Genomic DNA, 25517 nt, shown 5'->3' with positions numbered 1-25517 from the left:
AGAAGCACAGAATGTCAGTCTTGGAGGTAATGTGAAGGCTGGAGGGAGCTCTAAAGTATAGGTTGTCCCCATATCTGGAAGGCACCTTAAAATTAATCTAATCTAACCATCTTATTTTAAGAAGGGGAAACTGAGGCTCAGAGAGGGAACATGATTTACCCAGGATCACACAGCAGAACCAGGATTTGAACCCACATCTCAACACCCCATCTAGATAATGTTCTACCCTAGCATTAGTAAATCCTTAGGGGATTTCAGATTTCTGCCGTAGCGTAATGAATCCCAACCTGGCTTTTGGAGAGAGGGATCAGACCTACAGTGTCATTCATTTAAGACCTGAGGCTGACCAAAGAGCTTTCAAACTGTGTATATACCCTTTGAGCCAGCAGTGTCTCTACTGAGGCCTTATCCCAAAGATCATAAAAAAGGGAAATGACCCATATGTGCAAAAGTGTTTGTAGCAGCCCTTTTTGAGATGTCAAGGAATTAGACATTGAGGGAATGGCTGAATAAGTATTGATATATGGAAGTAATGGAATACTATTGTTTTGTAAGAAATGATGAGTAGGTGAATTTCAGGAAAAACCTGGAAGTACTTATATGAACCAATGCTGAGTGAAGTAAACAGAACCATAACATTATGTGGTGATCAACTATGATAGATCTAGCTCTTCTCAGTAGTACAGTGATCCAAGAAAATTCCAATAGACTTGTGATAGAAAATGCCAGAGAGAGAACTATGGAAACTAAATGTAGATCACAACATATAATTTTCATTCTTTTTTGTTTTTTCTTCCTCAGATTTTTCCCTTTAGTTTTCATTTTCTTCTCTCACAACATGACTAATATGGAAATATGTTTAAAGTAATTGTATAGTATAATCTATATGAGATTGCTTACTGTTTTGGAGAGAAGGCAGGGAAGGGAAGAAAGGAGAAAAATTTGGAATCTTACAAAAATGAAAGCAGAAATTTAACATTAATCAAATAATCTCAATTAAAAAAAAATGATCTGAGACTAAGTTTATGGTGCTGTCACTGGAAGTGCCTTAGAATCACAGAATATCAGAATTGAAAGGGGCTTCCCAGCTCCAATTCTGTGATTCCCATAGGCAGTAAGCATGTAGCATAGGATCTAGCATCTTGGTCTGCTCTGTTTCCAGATAATGGACAGAGAATCTTGCTCTCCAGTCACATCTTCATTACTGATAAAAAAATCATAGAGACTTTCTAATCTAAGCCTTTTCATTTTTTGGCTAGGGAAACTGAGGTCCAGAGGGAGACAGTGACATGGATAGGATTTTAACCTAGGTTTTCAGCTTGCTATGTTTTAGGGCATTTTCCATATAGCATGATAAAGATGATTGTGTACAGGCTTTCCCCTGGGCAGCCAGTCCAAACTGGCCTTGTCTGACTCTTTAAGTTAGATTGGGGCCTAAGTTTCAATAGAGGCTGTCTTGGAATTAGTCACTCAAGGAAGGAGAGCAGAGTTTTTCCCTTTCTTCCCAGCCTACTTCTTCCAGAATAGTGGGAGGTATTGGAATAATGATGAGGGCTTAGAACAATGGTTGTTCAGATATGGGCCCCTGCCCCTAGGTCACCCAGCACTTGTGGGAAGCTCTGTCTTGTATTTTTTTTTTTTTAAACGGATATTAGGAGGTTTTGATGTTGCAATTATGAATCCTAAAATCATTTTTCACAACTGAGGAAATCTTTTTCTACATCAATTTTGACTGACAATCTGGAAATGTAGGTCTCTTTCTCAGCTTTGCCTGATGCTCGTTGTATAATTTGGAATCTATGTCCCTTTTGGGTCCTCTTTCTCTTTTACAGAATGAGGATTATAATCCTGCTTCTCTTTCAAGGGTCATTATGAGCTTTTAGAAGACAAAAATTATATAAAGCACCCATTTTTACCTAGGGCTCCCTAGCTTAGAAAGACTACTGAGTGTCTTTCCTTTGATGAGGAAAAAATATTCCAGATCTGCTTGAAAAATAGCAGCAACTTTTTAAAAAATATTTTTTGGTTTGTTTTTCTGTCAACTTAATTTTTCAGTATATCCTTTCCTCATTCCTCCTCTGATAGAGACATTCATTATAACAAAAAAGAAAAAAAAATAGCAAAACTAATCAAGCCATCTTAAGTAGTTTGATCTTATATAGTCTAACATTTATTATTAAGTCCCTATTATTATATTATTCTAGGCCTTTATTTTTCCACATCCCCTCCAACATTGGCTATTGATGTCTTTTGTCTTCATCAGTTTACTAGGTGTGAGATAAAATATCCAAGTTGTTTTGACTTAGACTTATCTATTTTGGCTTTCTTCTGTGATTACCTCTGTCTTTTCTTTAATTAAAAATTCTCCTATTAGCCATAGCTAAAAAAAAAGTCCCTGATTGCTTTCTCTTTTTATTTGTTTATATAGTATTTAATATTTAGTATTCTGGTCATTTATTCCTTTTGAGTTCATTATGATCTAGTTAGGTGGCAGATCAGTAGATAGAGCCCTGAGCCTGGTAACAAGGAGACCTGAGTTCAAATGCAGCCTCAGACACTTACCAGGTCTGTGACCCTGGTTTCCTCAGTTATAAAAAGGGAATAAGAATAACATAATAATTTTGAGGTTCAAATGAGATAATGATGTCTTCAATGTTAGGTGTGGTTAGCAGAGGAACTGATAAAAATTAAACCATGAGGCAGACAGGGAAAAGGTACCGATAAGAGTTCAGTTTAGCTCCATGGAACCACCCTCTGGGGAAGTGGTTCAGTCTGAAATCCAAGTTATGTGAAACCCCTGAGACTTACCTTCTGAGCTGTCTCTAGCAGTCTTACCTTGATGTGCTCTGTCAAATCCCAGTCATGTCCCTGAGATTAAATTTTCCCTGTAAAGTCTACTTCTGGTCATCCCATGGCTGCTGCCTTCCTTTGGGTCAGTCTTCCAGGATACTCTGCCTCGTGGTATTTTTTCCCTTCCCCTTTTCCATGGGGAAAAGTATTCCAAGATACCATGGGGTATCTTTCCCAACTCCACTATGCTTCCCAATCCCACTTCTTACAGCTAACTAACTCTTTCAGGGTACTCAGTCTCTTTCAGGATTTAGCCTGCCAGCTAAGGACATGCCCCAACCTCATGGAGAGCTCCCTTTCTACTAGGTAATTGTGACTTCCACTGAGGAACTTGTCTTTGATATGCACTCCCCCACTCTATTTCATTTCATAGTTACTATTCCTAGTTTATATTTATAAATATATTATATATATTTATATTATATCCCTTCAATAAATCTAATAAACCTACCTTTTGTCAAAGAGAATAGCCATTGTGAATTCTTCACATGACTGAATCCCAACTTTTGGTGCCTACCATTGTTTGATATCTCTATCACCCACATCATTTTGATCCTTGAACCACATTAATGGTATTTTTGAAGTGCTTAGAATAGTGCCTAGCACATGGTAGGAGCTTCATAAACGGTAGTTATTATTAGGAAGGTTTAAACCTATTCATACTGTTTTGCAGTTTTCCCAGAAATTATTGTTGAATAATGTGTGTTCTTAGGTATATTGAACACTGGGTTATTAAGTTTAATTGCTTCTGGTTCTTTTTTTTAATCTAGTTTGTTCCATTGATACTCTTTTCTATTTTTTAACTAGTTCAAAATACTTTTTATGATGAGTGGTTTAGTCATCATTTATTAAGTCTCAGTTATTTAATGCTACATGTTGTGCTATTTGCTAGAGATACAAAAAGAGACTAGAAACACAGTGTCTTGCTAGGGTGAATCTTGAAAACTATCTTTGCATGTTTTTGGAAAAATAAAATGCTATTTAAAATATATATAAAGACCCAAGGAAATAATGGAAATAATTTTTTTTTTTTTTTTAAGAGACCAGAGGTGGAACTTACATGCAAATAAAGTTGAATTAGTTTCTACTAAGTGACTGAATTTATTCTGGGAAAAGTTGTATTTTAATGGGATATTCCCTGACTCCACCCATATTAAATTATAAGCTCCTCCAAGGCAGGGACCATCTTGTGCTTCTTTGTATCCTCAGCCCTTAACAGACTAGCTATTGTTCATTTGTGCCTGATTCTTCTGACCCTTTACTATCCTTAGGGTTTTTTAGGCTGAGATACTGAAACAGTTTGCCATTTCTTTTTCCTGTGAATTTAGGGCAGTAGAGATTTAAATGACTTGACTTGAGTCACATAGGTAGGAGATGTCCAAAAATGCTATTTTTCTTCATTGTTTTCCTTAAGTTTCTAGACTTTTTTATTTTTCGGATGAATTTTTGACATTATTTTGTCCAGCTCTCTAAAGTATCTATTTGATTGGTACCTACTAAATCTAAAATTGATCAGATAGAATAATTTTTATGATGTTGGTGGCCTCTTCATGAATGCTATTCTTTGGGCTATGCAAATCATTCCTTACTTCTTTTTTGAAATTGGTTAACCGTGTAGTTCTTCTAAACATATTTCCATATTCATCATGCTGCACAAGAAAAATCAGATCAAAAGGGGAAAAATCCAAGAAGAAAAACAAAACAGGCAGCAACAATAATAAAAAGGTAAAAACACTATACTTTGATCCACATTCAATCTCAATAGTTCTCTATCTGGCTACTGATGGCTTTTTCCATCACAAGTCTCTTGGAATTGCCTTAAGTCATTTCATTGTTGAAAAGAGCCAACTCCATCGAATGTAAATTAACATGTGCTATGTTCACTTATTTTTTCTGTTCTTTTATCTCTCCCATGATTTTTCCATTTTTCTCTGATTTTCTTTCCCAACATGCTTCATAGCAATATGTATTAAAAATAAATTTACTACAATAAAAAACCTAATATATTTATTAAATATTTTTTTAAAAAGGAGCCAAGTCCATCACCATTGATCAATCTTCACATATTCTTTTTGTTGCTAGGTACATTGTTCCCTTGGTTCTGCTCACTACATGTCATGTCAGTTCATATAAGTCTTCAGGCTTTTCTGAAATTAGTCTGCTGATCGTTTCTTACAGAACAATAATATTCCATGGAAATACTATTGATTTTCTGGGTTCTATTTGTGTCCTACTGTTTTATTGAAACTATTGTCTCCAGTGATATGGGTGATGTAGACACCAGATGATAGAGCCTCTAAAGTTGGGGTTTGGCCATGTGAAGAATTCACAAGGGGCATTGTCTTTGGCAAAAGATTTATTTAGGGGAATAGGTTACAGACAAAATGAAGGCATATAATAGACACCAAAGGTAAATATGAAATAGAGTTGGGAGACTATATAGTTAAAAAAGAAAAGAGGTTTCCCCAAGAGGTGGGAGAAAGCCGTTGTTTGGCGGAGTAACCAGAGTTAGCTAGAGGCAAGGAAGGCACTATTGGGGGAGTGAGTATCTTATTGTGGATTTGGTCCTGAAGAGAATTTAGCAAAAATTTTCATCATAAGCAGATCTTTTAGGAGGGAAATGTAACCGTAGGGATTGTGAAAGTACTAACTGAGTTGGGGAGCCTGGTGGCTGACTAGGTGTCAGACCTACCTAAAGATATGCCAATCAAGATAGTCTGGGAAAGTTTAATTTCTTAATTTATGTTAATTATCTCAAAGATTGTTGAATCTGTCTTTAAAGATGCTAACTAAATTGGAGATTAGAAGGAGGAATTAACTGTTAACTAAACTTCACTTTATTCTGTTCATTTCTTCCAGCTCTTGACCAATTCTCCAGTATTTTCTAAGTACTAAACTGTTACTCTTTAGCTGATAAGGATAGTTTTGTGTCCTTTTTCTTTCTTTCTTTCTTTTTTTTTTTTTTTTTCTGGGTTTATGCTTTTGATCTCTTTCTTGCTTTATTGATCCATAGCATTTCTAGAACCTGGTCAATTAAGAAGGTGGGGTCTTTGCCTTGCCTCTGCATTTATCTAGAAAGCTTCAAATGTTTCTTTGAGGAACTAGCAATGATAATGCCCCATATTTGCATAGTATTTTTGGTTTTTAAAATGTTTTACTTTTAGCGGAAAGGGACCTGTATGTGCCAAAATGTTTGTGGCAGCTCTTTTTGTTGTAGCTAGAAACTGAAAGTTGAATGGATGTCCATCAATTGGAGAATGGTTGGGTAAATTGTGGTATATGAAGGTTATGGAATATTATTGCTCTGTAAGAAATGACCAGCAGGAGGAATACAGAGAGGCTTGGAGAGACTTATATGAACTGTTGCTGAGTGAAATGAGCAGAACCAGAAGATCACTATATACTTCAACAACAATGCTGTATGAGGATGTATTCTGATGGAAGTGGAAATCTTCAACATAAAGAAGATCCAACTCACTTCCAGTTGATCAATGATGGACAGAAATAACTATACCCAGAGAAGGAACACTGGGAAGTGAATGTAAATTGTTAGCACTACTGTCTATCTACCCAGGTTACTTATACCTTCGGAAGCTAATAATTAATGTGCAACAAGAAAATGGTATTTACACACATATATTGTATCTAGGTTATATTGTAACACATGTAAAATGTATGGGATTACCTGCCATGGGGGGGAGGGAGTGGAGAGAGGGAGGGGATAATTTGGAAAAATGAATAAAAAAAAAATGTTTTTTATCTAATTCTTCCAATAATAACTGTGATAAAGTATAGGAAATTTAGAATAGGATAGTTGACTTGTTCAAGGTCAGAGCCAGGATTGTCAGAATCAGTGATTGTCTAATCTAAAAAGGACTTTTAGACCCTTTAATTATAGACCAGAGCTCTAGGTCAAAATTTAAAGCCTTTATTTTACATGTCAGGAAATAACTCAAATGAGGAGATATACTAGAATCCAGGTCTCTTTTCTCCAGGTCCTCTCATTCAGGGTCTCTAGATTTCAAACCTGATATTCTTTCTATTATTATACATTGGTCTTCTTGCTGAGGGTTAAGAAACTGGAATGTATGGAGACATCTGTAAAGAATTCTTGGGCTCAAATCTGTCTTCCATTCAGGGGGCAAAAAACATTATTGTGACACTTAGTGAGCTGGAAAAGTTCCTAATGAACCCACAATTAACAAGAGAGAAGGTAGTGGGCAAAATTTCCTAGCAAACTTTGAGATTAACAAAGGGGAAGATGCCACAAGGTGGGCTAAATTTTTTTTTTTCCCCCTGAGGATGGGGTTAAGTGACTTGCCCAGGGTCACACAGCTAGAAAGTGTTAAGTGTCTGAGATCAGATTTGAACTCAGGTCCTCCTGAATTCAAGGCTAGTGCTCTATCCACTGCACCACCTAGCTGCCCCTGGGCTAAATTCTTTTTTTTTTTTTTTTTTTTTTTTTTTTAATTTTTTTTTCACAGTATATATGCATGACTAATTTTTTTTTATAACATTATCTCTTGTATTCATTTTTCCAAATTATCCCCCCCCTCCACTCCCTCCCCCCATGACAGGCAATCCCATACATACTACATGTGTTACAATAAAACCTAGATACAATATATGTGTGTAAACACCATTTTATTGTTGCACATTAATTATTAGCTTCCGAAGGTATAAGTAACCTGGGTAGATAGACAGTAGTGCTAACAATTTACATTCACTTCCCAGTGTTCCTTCTCTGGGTGTAGTTGTTTCTGTCCATCACTGATCAACTGGAAGTGAGTTGGATCTTCTTTATGTTGAAGATATCCACTTCCATCAGAATACATCCCCATACAGTATTGTTGTTGAAGTATACAGCGATCTTCTGGTTCTATTCATTTCACTCAGCATCAGTTGATATAAGTCTCTCCAATGGGCTAAATTCTTAATGAATTAGTGATTAACAAGGGCAAATTGAGAGGAATAACTTCTGAGGTTGGAATTTGTAGCTCAGTCTCCTGTTTGTATGTAGTAAGCACAGGAAAGACCTTAGGAACAAGATAATCCTGTCAATTGCCCCTACCCTATGACCCATGTAGACACTGGGTTGCTAGCTAGGATGTGGCCTTTTGCTGGAGTCTTATTCACCTTATCATTCCCATTCTCATCCTTGTTTAACAGAGGAGGAAATTGAGGATTGGAGAAGGACTCAAGTTGACACAGTGATAGCTCTCCTCTTCTTCAGTTATTTCTTGGACTTCCAAGGGGGGAGGGGGGGACATGAATACCATCAGAATCATCTGTGGGATTGTTATGCCACACTTCTCTTTTATTCTCTTTTATCTATAAGATATCTATAAGAAGGAAGGAGTTCACCCAAAATCACACAGGTATTAGGTAACAGAAGGAAGATTTGAACCCAGGTCCTTTTGCTTCCATGTTGGAGGTTTATTGAACACTGGGTTATTAAGTTTAATTGCCTCTGGTTTTTTTTTTTATCTAGTCTATTCCATTGATACAGGCTGTAACTTGGGATAAGGAGAATCAGTCTGGTCTCCAGAACCTACCAGAGTAGCCATGAGGCATAATTCAGACCAATAATCCAAGCGATGTATATAGTAGAACTCCTGGGTCATCTCTTTTTTACAGGGACAGCCAAAGCAGTGCAGAGAGCTCTGGCCTAGTAGTCAAGGAGATGCATGTTCTCATCATCCCAGCCCTTTTGCTCCATCTATGACCCTACTCAAATGAGGAGTTTGATTCCTTCTCTGTAAATTGAGTATAGTGACCTGTTTTGTCTTGTTTGTCTTGGCTGATGGAGAGAGTTGGGAAGGGACAGAGAGATGATGAGAGTGAGAAAGAGATATAAACAGAGAGAGAAAGGAAGAGAGAGGAGAGGAGAGGAGGTTGGAAAGAAATGAAGGAAGGTAAGGAGGAAGGAGATATAAAGAGAAGAGAAAATCTAGGAAGGGAATTTTGGTTGAGGAAGTCATAGAGATGGTAAATAAAACAGTTGATTGACATATTTTTTCCATAGGCAGTGATTTTATTATAGAATGCATAGAATAATTTTTTTTTTTTTTTTTTTCAAAAAGCCCCTTTTAGGTTGCCACGTGGCACTATTACTCAGTCTATAGACATTTGCCATTTTTCCTTTACCAGTGCTCAATCCTAAGCTGTATATCAGGAAGTGTTGAAGCATTCCTGCCCTCAGAGGTTTCCAAGGTGACATGGAAGAAACAAAGGTGGTACAGTATAGGATCATAGAGGGACCTTAAAGACCAGCCAGTCCAAGTGCTTCATTTTACAGATGAGAAATCTGAAACACAGAGAGATTAAGTGACAGAAACCAAATTTGCACCCAAGTCATGTTGATCCCAAAGTAAGGTTCTTTTTTATAATTTCACACTGGGTTGTAATATTGACTCTGACTCTGTGACTTTGGGAAAATTACTTCAAATTCTCTAAGCCTCAAATTTTCTTATCTATAAAATGGGGATAATAATAACTTTCACTATTTTCCTCACAAGATTGTTGGAAGAGAATGCCCTTGTAAGTTCCACAGAAGCTTTTATTGTTGTCAGAGAGCTGATAGAGAGTGGAAAAACAAGATGGGAGTAGACTACTAGCAGGCCCTAGATTGCATTGTCCAGGCAGAAGATGCTGCAAAATTTCAGAGAAGTGGGCTGTAGGAGACTGGAATGAACAGGAAGGGCTTCATGGAGGATGCCAACTTCCCTCTGCTTCTCCCTCCACACGTTTCACACCAACCAGTCTCTTTTCACATATCCACTATCCATGAAACAACTAGGTAAATCACTTGCTAGTTGTGTGATTCTGGCTAATTTACTTAAGCCAACATCTGCCTCAGTTTCCTCGGCTCCAGAAATGGGAATAATTAAATAGCATCTATCTCACAGGGTTGTAAAAATCAAATGAGATAAAATTTGTAAAATGCTTACAATAGTGCCTGACAGTGTCTGGAATATAGTAGGAGCTTAATAAATGCCTAGTTCATTGAGTTGAATGGATTGATTTGATATACTCTTTAATGTAGCCAATCTATAATACTTTCTGCCCATTAAACATACTTTCCTACTTAGTTCATGATGTATAAATAGAAGAAGTAGCTGGAAAGACTCAAACTGTCAGACTTGTTAAGGAGCATTTGAAAATGTGTTTTTGTTTTCTTTAGAAATTGTGGGTTTTTTAAACTTTATTTTTACATTTTAAACATTCATTTTTAAATTTTAGGTTCCAAATTCCCACCCTCCCATTCCTTCTTCACTCATTAAGAAGGCAAGCAATAAAATATCATTATACATGTAAAGTCAAGCAAAATATCTTTTCTTAGTAACCATGTTGTGAAAGGAAAAAAGGAAAAAAATTGAAAAGTGAAGAAAAATATGCTTTCATTTGTGTTCATAGTTCATCATTTCTCACTTTGGAGGTAGATAGCATTTTTATGATGGGTCCTCAAATTATAATAAATCATTGTATTAATCCGAGTAACTAAGTCTTTCACAATTGATTCACGTGATTATTTTTATAGTATTGCTGTTACTATGTAGATTGTTCTCCCAGTTCTGGTCACTTCACTTTGTATCAGTTCACATATATCTTCCCATGTTTTTCTGAAACCCTCCCCTTCTCATTTCCTATAGCACAGTAGTATTCCATCTCAATCATACACCACAACTTGTTCAGCCATTTCTCCACTGATGGAGTTTCTACTTCTTTGCCATTAAAAAAAAAAAAAAAAAATCTAAGTAAATAGATTCTTTGCCTCAATTGCTATCTAGCCTTAATCTCTGAATGAGTATCTCTCAAACTGAGATCTATTGAAGGCCAAGGTTTCCCATTTCATTCAGGGCCATCTCCAGTCATCCTGACCTCTACCTGGCCTTTGAACCCAGATGGCTCTGGAGGGGAAAGTGAGGCAGGTGACCTTGTATAGTCCTCCCTCATTGTAACCTAATTCACTTGCATGTCATGGTATCATCTTCCTGATGTCATGATCCTTTTCAAGAATGAAGGACAAATAACAACTTTTTTGTCACCACAAAAAGAGTTGCTATAAATATTTTTTGTACATATAAGTCCTTTTTTTCTGATCTTTTTGGGTTTCGGAACTAGTAGTGGTATTCTTAGATCAAAGCTTATACGCAGTTTTATAAGGCTTTTCGACATAGTTCCAAATTGTTCCCCAGAATGGCTGGATTAGATCCACAATTCCACCAACAGTTCATCAATATCCCACTTTTTCCACAGTATATGTCATTTTCCTTTTCTTTCATGTAGGCCATCTGATAAATATGAAATGGTACCTCAGAGTTAGTTTGCATTTCTCTGGCTATTATTGATTTGGAACTGCATTAGTGACCTTTTATTGTCCCTATGGGATTCTTCCTATGAGACTTTGAGTTCTACAAAGTATCAAGAGTATTGTTCTGTTGATCTCACCCAAGCCATCCAGCACAGGCTTCACACAATGGAGGGCTCAGAAAATATAAGAATTTGTGAAATTTAGAAAAATATAAGAATTGTGAAACTCTCCACAACTCCATTTGGGGTTTTGGCAGAGATACTGGAGTGGTTTGTCATTTCCTTCTCCAGCTCATTTTACAGATGAGGAAGCTGAGGTAAACTGGGTTAAGTAGCTTGCCCAGGGAAACACAGCTAGTATCTAAGGCCAAATTAAGCTCAGGTCTTTTGGACTCCAGACTTAGAACTCTGTGCACTATGGTGCCATCTAGCCACTTGTGCAGTGAGTACTGAGTAATTAACAGACCTGGCTTTGAATCCTGGCTCTGTCATTTCCTATGACCTCGAGCAGATTGTTTCTGTATGAGCCTCAGTTTCTTTCTTTTTTTAAAATAGCTTTTTCTTTTTTTAAATTGAAGCTTTTTTATTTTCAAAACAAATACAAGGATATATATATTTTTTTTACTATTGACCTTTGCAAAACCTTGTGTTCCAAATTCTTCCCTCTCTCCATCCTAGATGGAAATTAATCCAATATATGTTAAACATGGTAAAAATATATTTAAATGGAATATAGGTATACATATTTATACAATTATCTTGCTATACAAGAAAAATCAGATAAAAAGGAAAAAAATAAAATAAAATTCATAGCTTTTAATTTTTTCAAATACGTGGAAAGATAGTTTTCACAAAAGAAAACCATCTTTGTAAAACTTTTGTGTTCCAAATTTCTCCTTTCCCAAGCAATAAGCAATCTGATACAGGTTAAGCATGTACAATTTTAAGAAAAATTAGATCAAAAGGGAAAAGACACAAGAAAGAAAAAAACAAACAAACCAACAAATAAACAACATTCAAATGAGATAATATTTGTAAGCTCAGTACAGTATTAGGCCCTTTTCCCCCCCTCATTTCTCTTGCCTTAGAAACTTCTGCTATTTGCTCAGATCAGAGGTGAGATTTGAACTCAGGTCTTCTTAACTTTGAGGTCTCCTGCCTATCAGCTGTTTAAGACTTGTGCTTCAGGCTGACACCATATGAATGCAAAATTGAGGATTGAAAAAGTAGATCAAATCAAACTAAACCCATATGCTTTTTTCAAAACTCAGGTTACTAGATTAGACTTGGGGATGCCGAAGAAGGTATAGTTAGGCTGGATTTCAAAAACCTGGTTTGCTGTCTTTCTAGACCTAAAGATGCAGCTTAGGTGATGGCACATTGAGGGAAAATGGAATGGGTTGAAAGGGCTGACCCAAATGATCCTTAATGTTGATTAATTGTTTCTGCTTAGAAGGAGGTCTTTAGTCCAGTATGTCCTTGTTCGTGTCTTAGGTAACAACATCAGATTTACAGATTCCCAGAGCTGAAAGCATAGCTAGCATGTTGGTGACTTGAGTGAGGATCCAAAAGGATTTCAGAAGGTTAAAACTAATCTTGGCTTTTACTTCTTTACTTATTATCTATGAGAATTTTGTAAAATGATCAGACACAATCCACACATACCCATACATATTTAATGCATGTATGGCTATATGTAATATAAATGTATATATCACATATATCTGTGCTCCCAGAAATAATACATATGCATGAATACATACCTATACAGTATGTTCATATATCTATATACATCTAGTACATGGATGTATATACATATAATGTGTCTGTGTGTACTATGCCTGTTTATATGTAACATGTATTTGGAAGTATGGAAGAATGGTAATTTCTGGCTTTTAGTGAATTGTGCCAAATGGACTTTTTTTGGTAAAGTACAAAGCCCTGGGGAAGGCCCTTGAAGAAACAATGAAAGGATCTCCCTAAGGGCTGCCTTGTGAAAAAGGGATTAACCCCTCCTCTGTGTAGTCCTGGGGGTTAGAGAAAGAGCCCTGGGTGGAAGATGCAGAGAGGAAGCTGTCAGGACCAATTTAGCACAATCCAGGAGAGGAAGAGGCCAACTTGGGAGGAGGTAAACAGCTTGCATGTTGTCTACCATTGGTAGAGGGATGTAAGTAAGAACAACTACTTTTCTTGGATTTTTGTTATTATTATTATTTTTAGAGAGGATTCCTATTCATTTTGGAGGGGATGGCTTCCGAGATCTCTTCCAACTCAAAGATTGTGTGCTCTTATTAAGTCCTTTAAAAATGTTTCTCCCTTGGCATTGGACATCAAGAGATGCCATTCTGCTGGCAATTTCCACTTGCTCTCTGATATTCCAGTTGTTGACCCCTTCCAGAGATCAATCCTTTTGGCCTGGGTCTAGGAGTAAAATGAGATGAAATTCTAGACTGGCTCTTTTGTTCCTTGAGTGGCCCTAATACAAAGGCTCAGGGCTGGAATTTCAGTCCCAGCCCCCATTGTGGAGAGTGGGGAAATTCTGCCCTGGCTTCCCCCCTCCCATTCCTCCAGCGCATGCTGGCAGTGCTACTCCTCCCCCCAACTCCTGGTGTCTTTCCTAGCATTCCATCTGTCTCTCCTTCTGTTGGCAGGGAGGGCCTGCTGGGACTGGAGGGCAGGGAGGCAGACTATGGCTGGCAGAGATCCGTGCAGGGGGCTTCTCCCCATCCCGCAATCACCCACGTACATTGCCCTTTGCCATTGCTCTCTCATCCTATTTCCCCATTTTATCCCTGCTAGATTCCTAGATGGGGTTCCAGTGTACCCCATATCTGCCCCCAAGCAGTTGAAGTCAGTTTCTAATTTTTTAGGTTTCTGAACTAGAAGAGATCTTAGACATACTTAAGATACCCTCATATAAAGCCTTCCTTTATGTTATACCTCATAGAATTTAGCATGGGAAGAAACCTTGGAGAAAGATGGAGTCTATCCCCTTCATTTGGAAGATGGGGAAATTGAGGCCCAGGGAAGTAAGGGACCCTAGTTCCAAATCCAGTGTTTTCTAGTCTGTCTGTCTGTCTGCCACGAATCTCTCTCCACTGTGGTCCATCCAAGCACTGAGCTGTCATCAAATCAATCTGACAACATCACACTTTTGTTCGGTAAATTCCAGCTTTAGTATCAAATAAAATTTTCTGTTTGTCTTCAAAGTCTTACCTAATCTGGTCCCTCCCTACTTTCCAGTTTTCTTACATCATACTTCCTCCCAAGGACACAGGCCTATTGCTGTTTCTCACAAGAGACATTCTTTTTTCTGATTCTGGGCATTTTTCTGACTTCAATGCTTAGAAATTCTTCCTTCCTCATATCTGCCTCCTGGCTTCTTTCAAATCTCAGTTTCTATGGAAGCCTTCCTGACCCCCTTAAATCTAGTACCTTCTGTTACCTTGTTGATCATCTCCAGTTTTATGTATCACTCAGTCATAAGAATCCCTTGGCTGTTGTCTTTCCATTAAGCTTCCATGTCATGGATGATGCTGGGGGATAGGTTTAGTTTTTTCCTTTCTTTGTATCCCATAGCGCTTAATACTATCCCACCATTTTGCAGGGCCTTTTTCTTTTTTCTTTTTTTTCACTTGCTAAAGCAATTGGGTTTAAGTAACTTGCTCAGGGTCACACAGCTAATTGTCTGAGATCACATTTGAACTCAGATCCTCCTGACTTCAGGGCTGGTGTTCTATCCACTGCACCACCTAGCTGCTCCATGGGACTTTTCCTTTAATAAATGATATCTCTTAATTGAATTCTCTTTTAGAGGAGGAAAAAAGAAAACCCTCTTTTCTGGGGAATGGAGGATAAGGCAGGACTAAGTAGGATCTCTAGGGTAACAGTTGTGATTTTTGCCTCCTGCCTGAACAGTAGGTTTGACTTTTAGAATTGACAGTTATCTAGGTATGAGACCTGTATTTATTCTGATATTTTCTCTGAGTTTCCTATAAATTGAGAATAACTTCCTTAACAGAAGAGTTGTAAGGAAACCAACTTGTAAACCTTTAAGTGCTAATAGAGATTTGAACCATTAATTATTGCTTTTTATTACCCAGCCTGAAATTTCCACTGTAGTTACTGTCATAAAAGATGCTACATAGGTATTTGTTTAATTGGATTTATAAGAGACAATGTAATGTGATGGAAAAAGCCACAGAGAAATCAGAAGACCCGGGACGAGGAGGCCTGGCTTTGCATTTAATAGCTCCGTTACTGGTTCAGTCATTCAATCTCTTTGAGATTCTGTAAAATGAAGTCATAATTGCAATTTTCTGTATAGTCATCTTTTTTTTATTATTATATTATAGAGTATCTGTTTTATTCCATAAATTTAAAACAAAATAATATTTTTTTGGTTGAAGCACATTTATTTTTTAAAATGTATTTTATTTGGAAAAAACAGAGTAGGAAAAAAACAACAAAAGGAATTCAAAACAAAAAATAAAATAAAAGAGAAGATTGTTATGTACTCGGCAGAATATATAATAGCAAATGATCATATCAAGAAAGTCTATGTATTAGTAGACAAAGTACTATTTTTAAATGGCCTAATGATCCTATCTCCATAGCCTATTGTGAGGACAAAGCTTTCTAAGCCTCTGAAGCTTTATAGAAAGAGAACTGCCAATTGAATAGAAAGCCTTCAATCTCAATTAAGTGTTCTCACATAGATAATGCTTTATAATTCATGAAATATCTTAATGTTCACATTTTTCCTATTCTCCTTCTTACTACCGGGAGAAGGAGCTGAGCCAGAGGTTATGTCCCCATTATATAGATGAGAAAATTGACTCATATAAGTTACTTAGGTTCCCAAAAGGCATGCCAGGAATTGGTCTGGGGATTATTGGGAATTTTTTACATGCATTCTTGTGCAAGTTTCCCAGTTATGCTTCCAAACTTCAATAATTCAGTGTGCCTTCCTCATAGCAAACATAGTTTGAGAATCACTGATTGGTCTTATGCCAATCTAGAGCCCAGATTGCCAGGGTTTTACTGTCTTTCAAGGCCCTTTCCTCCGTGCTCAGTCTGTCCTTCAGAATTTGAGAGACATGAGAGAGCAAAAGGAAAGATTACTTATTTTCTCCCCAAGACTCTTAATAAGAGTTTGTGCCTGTTGTGAACAGAGCCAGCAATTCTGAAAGGCCATTTGGAACTATTCCCAAAAAGCTAAGCATACTCTTTGACCCAGCAATACCACTACTAGGTCTATACCCCAAAGAGATCAAAGAAAGAGGCAAAGGATCCATTTGTACAAAGTTATTTATAGCAGCTTTGTTTGCATGGAAAAAAATCAGAAACCAAGTGGAGTAGCCAAACAAGTTATGATGTATGAATGTAATAGTTATTACATTCATACAGTACATTCACACAGTAATGTGTGCTGTGAGAAATTATGAAGATGATGGTTGAGGAGAAACCTGGGAAAACTTATATGAACTGATGCAAACTGAAGTGAGAAAGCCAGGAGAATAATTTATACATAACAGCAACATTGTAAAGATTATTAGCTTTGCATATGTAGAATTGACTTGGGAATTTTAATATATGCATTTTGCATGTTTCCCAGTTATGCTTCCAATTTTAAATAATTCAGTGTGCCTTCCTCAGAGCAAACGTAGTTTAAAAACAACTGCTCAAATGATGACTCTGGTCATCCCATGACCGACTATAATTCCAGAAGACTCATGACAAGCCATGCCCCTACCTCCTGATAGAAAGCTGATGAATTCTGAGTACAGAGTGAGACTTTTTTTTTTTTTTTTTTTTTTTAATAGCCAGTGCAGGAATTTGTTTAGCTTGATTGTTCATGTTTATTCTAGAATTTTTTCTTCTTCCTTCCCTCTTTTCCTTCCTTCCTCCCTGCTTCCCTCTTTCCCTCCCTTCCTCTTTCCTTTCCTTCCTTCCTTCCTCCCTCCCTTCCTTCTATGGAAAAGAAAAAAGTGTGAATCTTTGTATTTAAAAATAATTTTTTGAAAAGAATACATGGGTGGCCCCATGGCATATTACAGTAATGACCAAATGAATGAAGTGAGTCTGACTGGCTCTGTGTCCTAGGTACAGGGAGTGGCTCCCTATCCCATGCCATTATCCGGACAGTGGCTCCCACTGGGCATCTGCACACGGTGGAGTTTCACCAGCAGCGAGCCCAGAAGGCAGAGGAGGAGTTCCGGGAGCACCGGGTGGACCGATGGGTGACTGTGAGGAACCAGGACGTGTGCAAGAATGGCTTCGGTGTGTCCCATGTGGCCGATGCCGTCTTCCTTGACATCCCCTCACCCTGGGAAGCCATTGGCCATGCCAAAGATGCCCTGAAGGTTGAAGGTGAGTTATAGACTGTTGGCTTCATGATGTGAGAATATATGGGGCAGCCAGTTGGCAAAGTAGGTAGAGCACTGGCCTTAAATCAGAAGGACCTGAGTTCAAATCCAGCCTCTTACTAGCTGAATGACCCTGGGAAATTCATTTAACTTCAATTGAGCTCCTCACCGTCAAAAAAAAAAAAAAAAAAAAAAAGTAAGCAACAAGACTGTGTATGTAGGTTAGTTTGCATGTGCTATTGTGTGTGACTTAGGGGCAGTAAATCCGTGGGTGTCCCCTTTGTATTTGTTTCTCACTTAAACTAGGGTCAGGACTACTCTGAAGTATATTGGTGCTGATGACCCCAACAGAGAGAGACCCAGTTTCTTTGGAAGAGGAAGAGAGAACACATTTGGAAATGACAAAAGCAGCACATGGGTGCAGCATAGAAAGGTGGGAGGCAGGAGGCTTTGAGCAAACTCCTTCCTCTCTTTGGGCCTCAGTCCCCCCATCTGTAAAATTGGAATACTAGATTCTGTGTTACCTATTTGCTCCAACACCATAAAGTCTTCTTGGATTTTCTCTCAACTGAAAATGATCCTTCTCTCCTCAGATTTTTCCTGTGTACTTTGTCCTGTCACATTGTGTATCATCTTAGCCTTCCTTTTAGACCATTTACAACTTTATGCTAAGATCCATGGCTGGACGAGTGGGTAGAAAGATAGATAGAGAAATTGTTATGAGAATTTTCAGGGTCCTTACTCACTAGCATCCAAATGAGCCCAGTACAGGATATAGACAGATAAGTAAACTAACTGCTGTAGCTTATTTATCTCTGTATATCTCTCTATGTCGTATAACACCATCTTATACCATATGTACACCCAGTGTATACATATACCATGTAATAGACCATGTATGTCACAATTCTACAAATGACACGTGTGTGTGTGTGTGTGTGTGTGTGTGTGTGTGTACGTACGCATTCTCTCCTCCTAAACTGTGTAACAGAGGAATAAGGGGAGACATATTTGGTGCAATACACAGTGATTTTGGTAAGAGTAGGTGTGGCCCAGAATGCAGGAAAAGTACTTATTAAAACAAAAAGATGCTTAAATTGTTACAAAGGAAAGAATGTGTCCTTGTTAGAATAGCCATTAAGTTAAGAAAACTTGTACTTTTTTTTTTTTTAATCATTTTAGCATTTGTTGAGAACCTCCTGCTATTTTTTTTTTATCAGAAGGAGATAACTTCCTTGGGATATTTAGATTCTTTTGTCTTTTGTAGCCCCAAAGAGGTTATGGGGGAAGGAAGATATTGAAAAATAGCTTGCTGAGACATTACTTGGCAAAACAAAACAAAACCCTGCAAATACAGAACAAAATAAATAGTTCTTAGTAGATTACTTTTCACTCTTGACAAATCCTTTTTCAATACATAGACAGAACATTTATTAATTGCTTACTATGTAACGTACATTGTATGAAGCACAAGATATAAATACAAAGAGGCAAGATAATTCCTGCCTTCAGGAAGCTTGCATTCTAATGGAAGAAGATCATACATTGTGAAATTTTGAGATAGGGAACCAAAACAGGCCCATTAATGCTGCTGGAAAGTGGGTTAGAGGCAAGTACAGAACAAAATAGATATAGTTCTTAATAGATTACTTTTCTTTCTTAACAAATCCTCTTTCAACAGATAGATAGGTAGGGAGAACATAATTGTTTACTGTGTAATTGGCATCTAATTGAGCACTAGATGCAAATACTAAGAGGCAAGATAATTTCTGCCCTCAAGAAGCTTGCATTCTGGAATTTTGAGATAGAGAACCAAAACAGACTCATTGTGGTAATGCTAAGTGGGCTAGAGGTCTGGATTCCTGCAGGGCAGGATAAAAACTCACTTATCAAAGCCCAGTCCCCGGGGCAAAATTTCTATTGAGAAGTTGAAGTTGAAGAGAATGACTGAGAAGCAGTCTGTATAGTGAGGAGATGGTCAGAAGTGATAGCACATGGGCCTGCTCTCTGGGACTTCAAAGCTTGTCTTTTGTATCTATATGTGGACCTATCTTCCTTAATAGACTGTGAACTCCCAGAGATCTGGGGCCATTCTCATTCTTCTGTCTCTTCTAGATTATAGAACACTGGGCTTGGAATGGGCATTAGAGAATTAATTATTTGCGGATGCCTTCTTTTCCTCTGTTCCTTCCCTTCCTGAGGAGAGCCACTGAGCCACTTACTCATATGACTATCACTGTCCTTTGCAGCATTTACTGATGACCTTCAGGCCCAGTCCAGCCCCTAAGTCCCCCTTGGTTTGCAGATACAAGATAATAGAACCCTACAGAAGGAATGGGAAGTAGACTGAGTATGGATGCCTAATCATGGTCCTGGAGCTACTGATTTAATTTCTTTGCCTCCTTTAGGAGGATTGATTGCAGTTATAAGGTTGCTGCTGTCTAGACAAAATCTTCTTCTTCCCAGGAGGCTTTAAGAGATGTTTCTAATCTCGAGGGCAATCTCCCATCCCTGGGAGTCCCTTCTGTGACTGCTTTGTCCCCAAGAGAGCAAACTCAACAGAGGATAAAACCATGAAGGAGACAGCACCAGACTAAAGGGTGGGAGACTTGGGACTTAGTCCTGGCTCTCCCTTTGAGTTGCTGTGGGATCTTGGCAAAGAAGAAGGGATGGACCTTCAACTTCAAGGACTCTCAGACAACTATCTAAATTAGAAGCTTCTCTGCAACAGGAAGGGCTTAGAAGATCTGGATTTGCATCCAGTTCTACTTCTTGCTGTGTCATCACTTAGTCTGTTTCTTCTTGACAATCAGGGAAGATTAGACTAGTTAACCTCTGAGGCCTTTTCCAGATCTAAATTCTTTGATTCCCCAAGTGGGCTTCTGGCCTGTGCCTAAAGACCTCCAGTGATGGACAGCTCATTACATAATCAAGCAGCCTCTTCTACTTTTGGATAGCTATAACAATTAAGAAAATTTTCCTCCATAAGATGATTTCCAATAGTCTTGTGATAGAACCATCTGCACCCAGAGAGAAGACTGGAACTGAGTGTAGATCACAACATAGTATTTTTACTCTTTTTGTTCTTGTTTGCTTGCATTTTGTTTTCTTTTCTTTTTGATCTGATTTTTCTTGTGTAGCATAATTGTGGAAATATGTAGAGAAGTGCATGTGTTTAACATAGTGGATTACTTGCCATCTGGGAAAGGGAGGGAAAAAAATTGGAATACAAGGTTTTACAAGGGTGAATGTTGAAGGTGATCTGTGCACATGTTTTGAAAATAAAAAGCTTTAATAAAAAAAAGAAAAAAATTTGTCTTCATGAGAAACCCAATTTTATTCTTCCCCCTCCACCCCTACCCCCAGCAATTTCCATTTCTACCCATTTTATTCTTCCTTTAGGAACAAAGCATAAACATCTAATCTCCTTTATTTGTGACAGCCCTCCTAATATTGGAAGACTGCTATTTGATCTCCCCTATGTCTTCTGTCTTCTCTAGGCTAAACATCCCTAGGGCCTTTGTCTGATCTTTGCATGACATAGCCTCCAGTCTTCTCTTTTGGAGTCAGTTTGCTAATGTCATTCATTCCTAGAATGTAGTACCTGGAGACAACCACAGTATTCTTTTTTTTTTTTTTTTAAATAAGAGACAAGTGACTTGTCCAGGATACCTCTAGTATGTGTCTGAGGCCAGATTTGAACTCGAGGGCCAGTGCTCTGTCCACTGTTCTTAGCAGCCTCAACCACAGTATTCCAGGTGGTGTCTAATTAGGCCAGAGGAAAGGTTCACTGCCACCTTCCTCCTTCTGGATTTTGTGCTTCAATTAAATCACACTTCCCTGGACTTCAGTTATCTCCTTTTCAAACAGAGGTTATGACATTGACAATTCAAATTTTGATGTCAGTTTTTAGTTTCTAAAGGGCATTACTTGTTATCTCATTGGACCTTCACAACAGTCCTGTTAGGGAGTAGTTGAAATGTTTTCTCCATTTTTAAAGTGGAAACAAAGTATGGCATATTTCTTCCTACCTTGCCTCTCTTATGAGGGCATTTTGAAACACAGATAAAATGGTAGGTGTAAGACCTTATGGCTGTGGGGCATATAGATCACTGGCCCTGGAGTCAAGAGGATTCCCTGTGTGATCCTGAGCGAGTCACTTAACCCCTATTGCTCAACAATAAAAAAAGACATTAATGGTTATCTCATTGAGGGAAATCTCAAGATGAATTATAGATGTCCTTCCCCCTCCCGCCTCAATAGTTTGGATGGGTATCTATTATTCATCTTGAGATTTCCCTCAATGAGATAACCATTAATGTCTTTTTTTATTTTAGGGCTGGGAAATCAGGGATCTTAGAACCTATTTACCCTTCTTTCTTATTTATTATAAAGTTAACATCAACAAACACAAATATATAAACAAGAATCAGAATGGACAAACTTTTACTATTTACAGTTTGGGTTGACAAATGTGGAAATTAGTTTTTAAATATCTATTTGTATCATATTCATAAATTATATTTTTGATGTAGCAAACACTTCTCAACAAACACCCACCAAAAAATCCTTTGCAAAAAACATTCCTAGAAAAATGGTTAGTTTATTGATTGCTCACAGGAGGGATATCTTCTGTAATTTTGACAACATGGTACCAACATTGATCATTGCAATTTCTATGAGACTGGGTGGTATAGTGGAATGGAACTTTGGACTTAGAATTAGGAAGACCTGGGTTCAAATAACCCTAATAATAAATAAATAATTTGAATAAATAGCTATGTGAAGCTGAACAAATCAATGATACCTCAGTTTCCTCATCTTTAAAATGAAAAGAATGGACTTGGTGGTCTCTCAGGCCTTCCAGCTCTAAATCCATTTTGTTTACATTTAAGGTCATTGGGTCCACCCCCTTGGTGAGCCTCAGAGTAGTGTTGGACTTAAAGTCTCTGACCCTGGAGTCAGTATTCTTTCCATTGTCCCATACCTCTTCCCAGAGGTATGATTTTATCATTTATTCACACAGATTTTATTTATGTTGCTTTAAATATAGCATATATTGTTCCTTTGTTCCCTTTCATTATATAACAGTCTTCCCACATTTCTCTGAATCCTTCATATTCATTTGTTTCTTAGTTTGGTAATATTCCATGGCATTCATATTCCATCATTTGTTTAACTCTTCCTCAGTTTTTGGGCACATATTTTTGTTTCTAGTTTTTGTTATTACAGATAAAGCTGCAATGAACATTTTTTGTACATGAGTCTCTTCATGTTGTTGGTAATCTCCTTAGGATAGATAATCCCAGTAGTAGATGCACTGGGTCAAAGGGTATGGACAATTTAGTAACTTTTCTTGCATAATTCCAAATTGTTTCATAGTACTACCAAGTGTGCCTTTTTTCCTACAGCTCTTCTGATAGTTTTCCTTCCTTCCTTCCTTCCTTCCTTCCTTCCTTCCTTCCTTCCTTCCTTCCTTCCTTCCTTCCTTCCTTCCTTCCTTCCTTCCTTCCTTCCTTCCTTCCTTCCTTCCTTCCTTCCTTTCTTCCTTCCTTCCTTCCTTCCTTTTTCCCTTTATGTCCCTTCTTTTCAATAGTAATAATTATTTTTATTAATAAAGAAGTTTAAATTACATGTAAAACCTAGATTTATGTTATTATTGAGGACAATAGGGCATAGGGATACCATAAAAATGAAGAACTAACCTCTGGGTCACAGGAATTAATCAACAAGAATTTATCTAATACATACTTATAAGTACTATGTTATAGGTATTATACAAGTATAGGAGATACAAAGACAAATGCAAGATAATTTCTACCTTCAAGAAGCTTATATTCTAAAGGGAGACAACCTATAAGGCATTGTTGGCTGGGAAGGAGGTTGAGGAGACCAGGAAAGACCTTTATTTTAAAGAAAGAGGCTCTTGAGCTGATCTTTAAAAGAAAAATTTTTCAGTGAACCAAAATGTATTTTTTCTCTCTTCTACTTTTTCTCCATTGAAAAAAAGAAAAAGAAAACTCTTGTTACAAATATGTATGAGTAAGCAAAACAATTCTCAAATTCTATCCCTTCTTGTGTCTGGAGGTGGACAATATGGTAATGGTGTTCTTTTAGCATTTTTTCATACTTGACGAAAGTGACACATTAACTACAGGGATGTTTTTAATTTGAATTTGTCTGCTTATTAGTGATTTTGAGCATTTTTAGGTTGTTATTGATAGTATTTCTTTCTTTGAAAATTGTCCTGGTCTCTGGATTCTTATCTACTGGGGAGGAGTGATTAATTGTTTGTGTTAATTTCCAGAGAATTTAAATGTCAGTTTTATATAATTGATTTTTTTGTCTCTCATGATCCTGTATCTGGCAAGGAATTGTATTTTAGTTTCGTTCAGGAAGCATTTGTTAAGTATCTGAGGATGCAAGAATATAAACAAAATATTCTTTGCCCTCAAGGAGCTTACATTCCTATTGGGGAAAAACCTGGGGAGAACATTACATGTTTAAAGATAAGAAAATACAAAATAAAATAAAAATAAAAAATGAGGAGAACTAGAAATCGGGAAAGGCCTCTTGCAGGAGGAGCCATTTGAACTGAAGTCTTGAAGAGAGCCATGGTTTCCAGCAGGAGAAGATGAGAAAGGAGAACATGGGGAGCAACTTGCACAAAAACATGAAGATAGGACATAGAATATGGGAATAGTAAGTAGGCTGGCTTGGCTGGAACATAGAGTTCATAAAGGAGGAGTGATATATAATCAGTGTGGAAAGATAGGCTGCTGTCAGATTGTGGAAAGATTTAAATGTCAGGGGAATTAGTATTTTATTCTAGTAACAATATGATTAGGCTTAGTGAAGATTCTTGAACAGGGGATTGACCTGTGTTAATAACTGATGGGAGGGGCATCCTGGTGGTGCAGTGGATAGAGCACCAGCCCTGAATTCAGGACAAATGTGAGTTCAAATCTGGCCTCAGACACTTAACACTTCCTAGCTGTGTGACCCTGGGCAAGTCACTTAACCCCAATTGCCTCAGCAAAAAAAAAAAAAAAAATTATGGGAGAGGGGAAAGATTGGAGAGCAGGAGACCAATTAGGAGGATTTTACAGTTCTCCAGATATGAGGTGATGTGTGGTAGCTTTGTAGGTGTTGAGAAAGGGATCAAATTCTGGAGAGATGTAGTAGAATAATGATAAAATAATAATTAACAATATAACATTTACTACCTGTCAGGCATTATGCTAAGTGCTTTACAGTTATGATCTCATTTGATCTAATTTGTGCTAATTTTATCTCCATTTTACAGATGAATAAACCAAGGCAAACAGATTAAATCCCTTGCCCAGGGTCATACAGATAGTGTCTGAGGCAGGATTTGGATTCAGCTCTTCCTGGCTCCAAACCCACTATTCTATTAAGACCTGATAAGTTCTTTTGTCTTAATATCTTTTTTCTCTTAGCATTTTACTAAAATTTTTGTGTACCTATTAATTAGTGATATTGGGCTCTAGTTCCTGGTTTAGATACTAGGACTCTAACTCATACCCTTTTTTCATTCACACACCCAGCAGAAATGGAGTGCACTGGGTCACTCACATTCTTTTAATATCTTTACCCTTTATTTCAAAGTCATCCTTGGCCGTTCACTCTCTCTCACTCTTAACACTCAGTCATTTGGAGGGCAACTAGCTGGCACAATGGATAGAATACCAGGCCTGGAATTAGTAAAACATAAATCCGAACTTGCTTTCAAATGCTTAATAACTTTGGGTAAATTACTTAATTTCTGCCATAGTTTCTACAACTATGAAATGGGAAAAATAGTAATACCTATCTCCCAAAGTTGTGAGGAAGATCAAATGAGATAATATTTGTAAAAAGCACTAAGCCTGGTGCCGGACACATAGTGAAAACTTATATAAATGTTAGCTAATATTACTATTGCCAGATCTTATGGATTTAGTCTTAAAATCTCCAACATCTGTC

General features: G+C 37.5%; 1 protein-coding gene across 4 annotated transcripts in view; it reads left to right on the top strand.

Moving 5' to 3' along the window:
• Positions 1–25517, top strand: part of LOC141556642 (tRNA (adenine(58)-N(1))-methyltransferase catalytic subunit TRMT61A-like) — a 53285-nt gene that overhangs the window by 11643 nt on the left and 16125 nt on the right. For all 4 annotated transcript variants that reach the window (XM_074291091.1, XM_074291089.1, XM_074291092.1 and 1 more), the window contains exon 3: positions 17269–17535. In XM_074291091.1, the coding sequence (XP_074147192.1) occupies positions 17269–17535 (267 nt within the window). The remainder of the gene's footprint in view (positions 1–17268; positions 17536–25517) is intronic.

Source organism: Sminthopsis crassicaudata, chromosome 2 (genome assembly GCF_048593235.1).
Source record: "Sminthopsis crassicaudata isolate SCR6 chromosome 2, ASM4859323v1, whole genome shotgun sequence".
NCBI lineage: Eukaryota > Metazoa > Chordata > Mammalia > Dasyuromorphia > Dasyuridae > Sminthopsis > Sminthopsis crassicaudata.
Note: the sequence above shows the minus strand (reverse complement) of the source record. Positions and strands in the feature narration are given on the sequence as shown.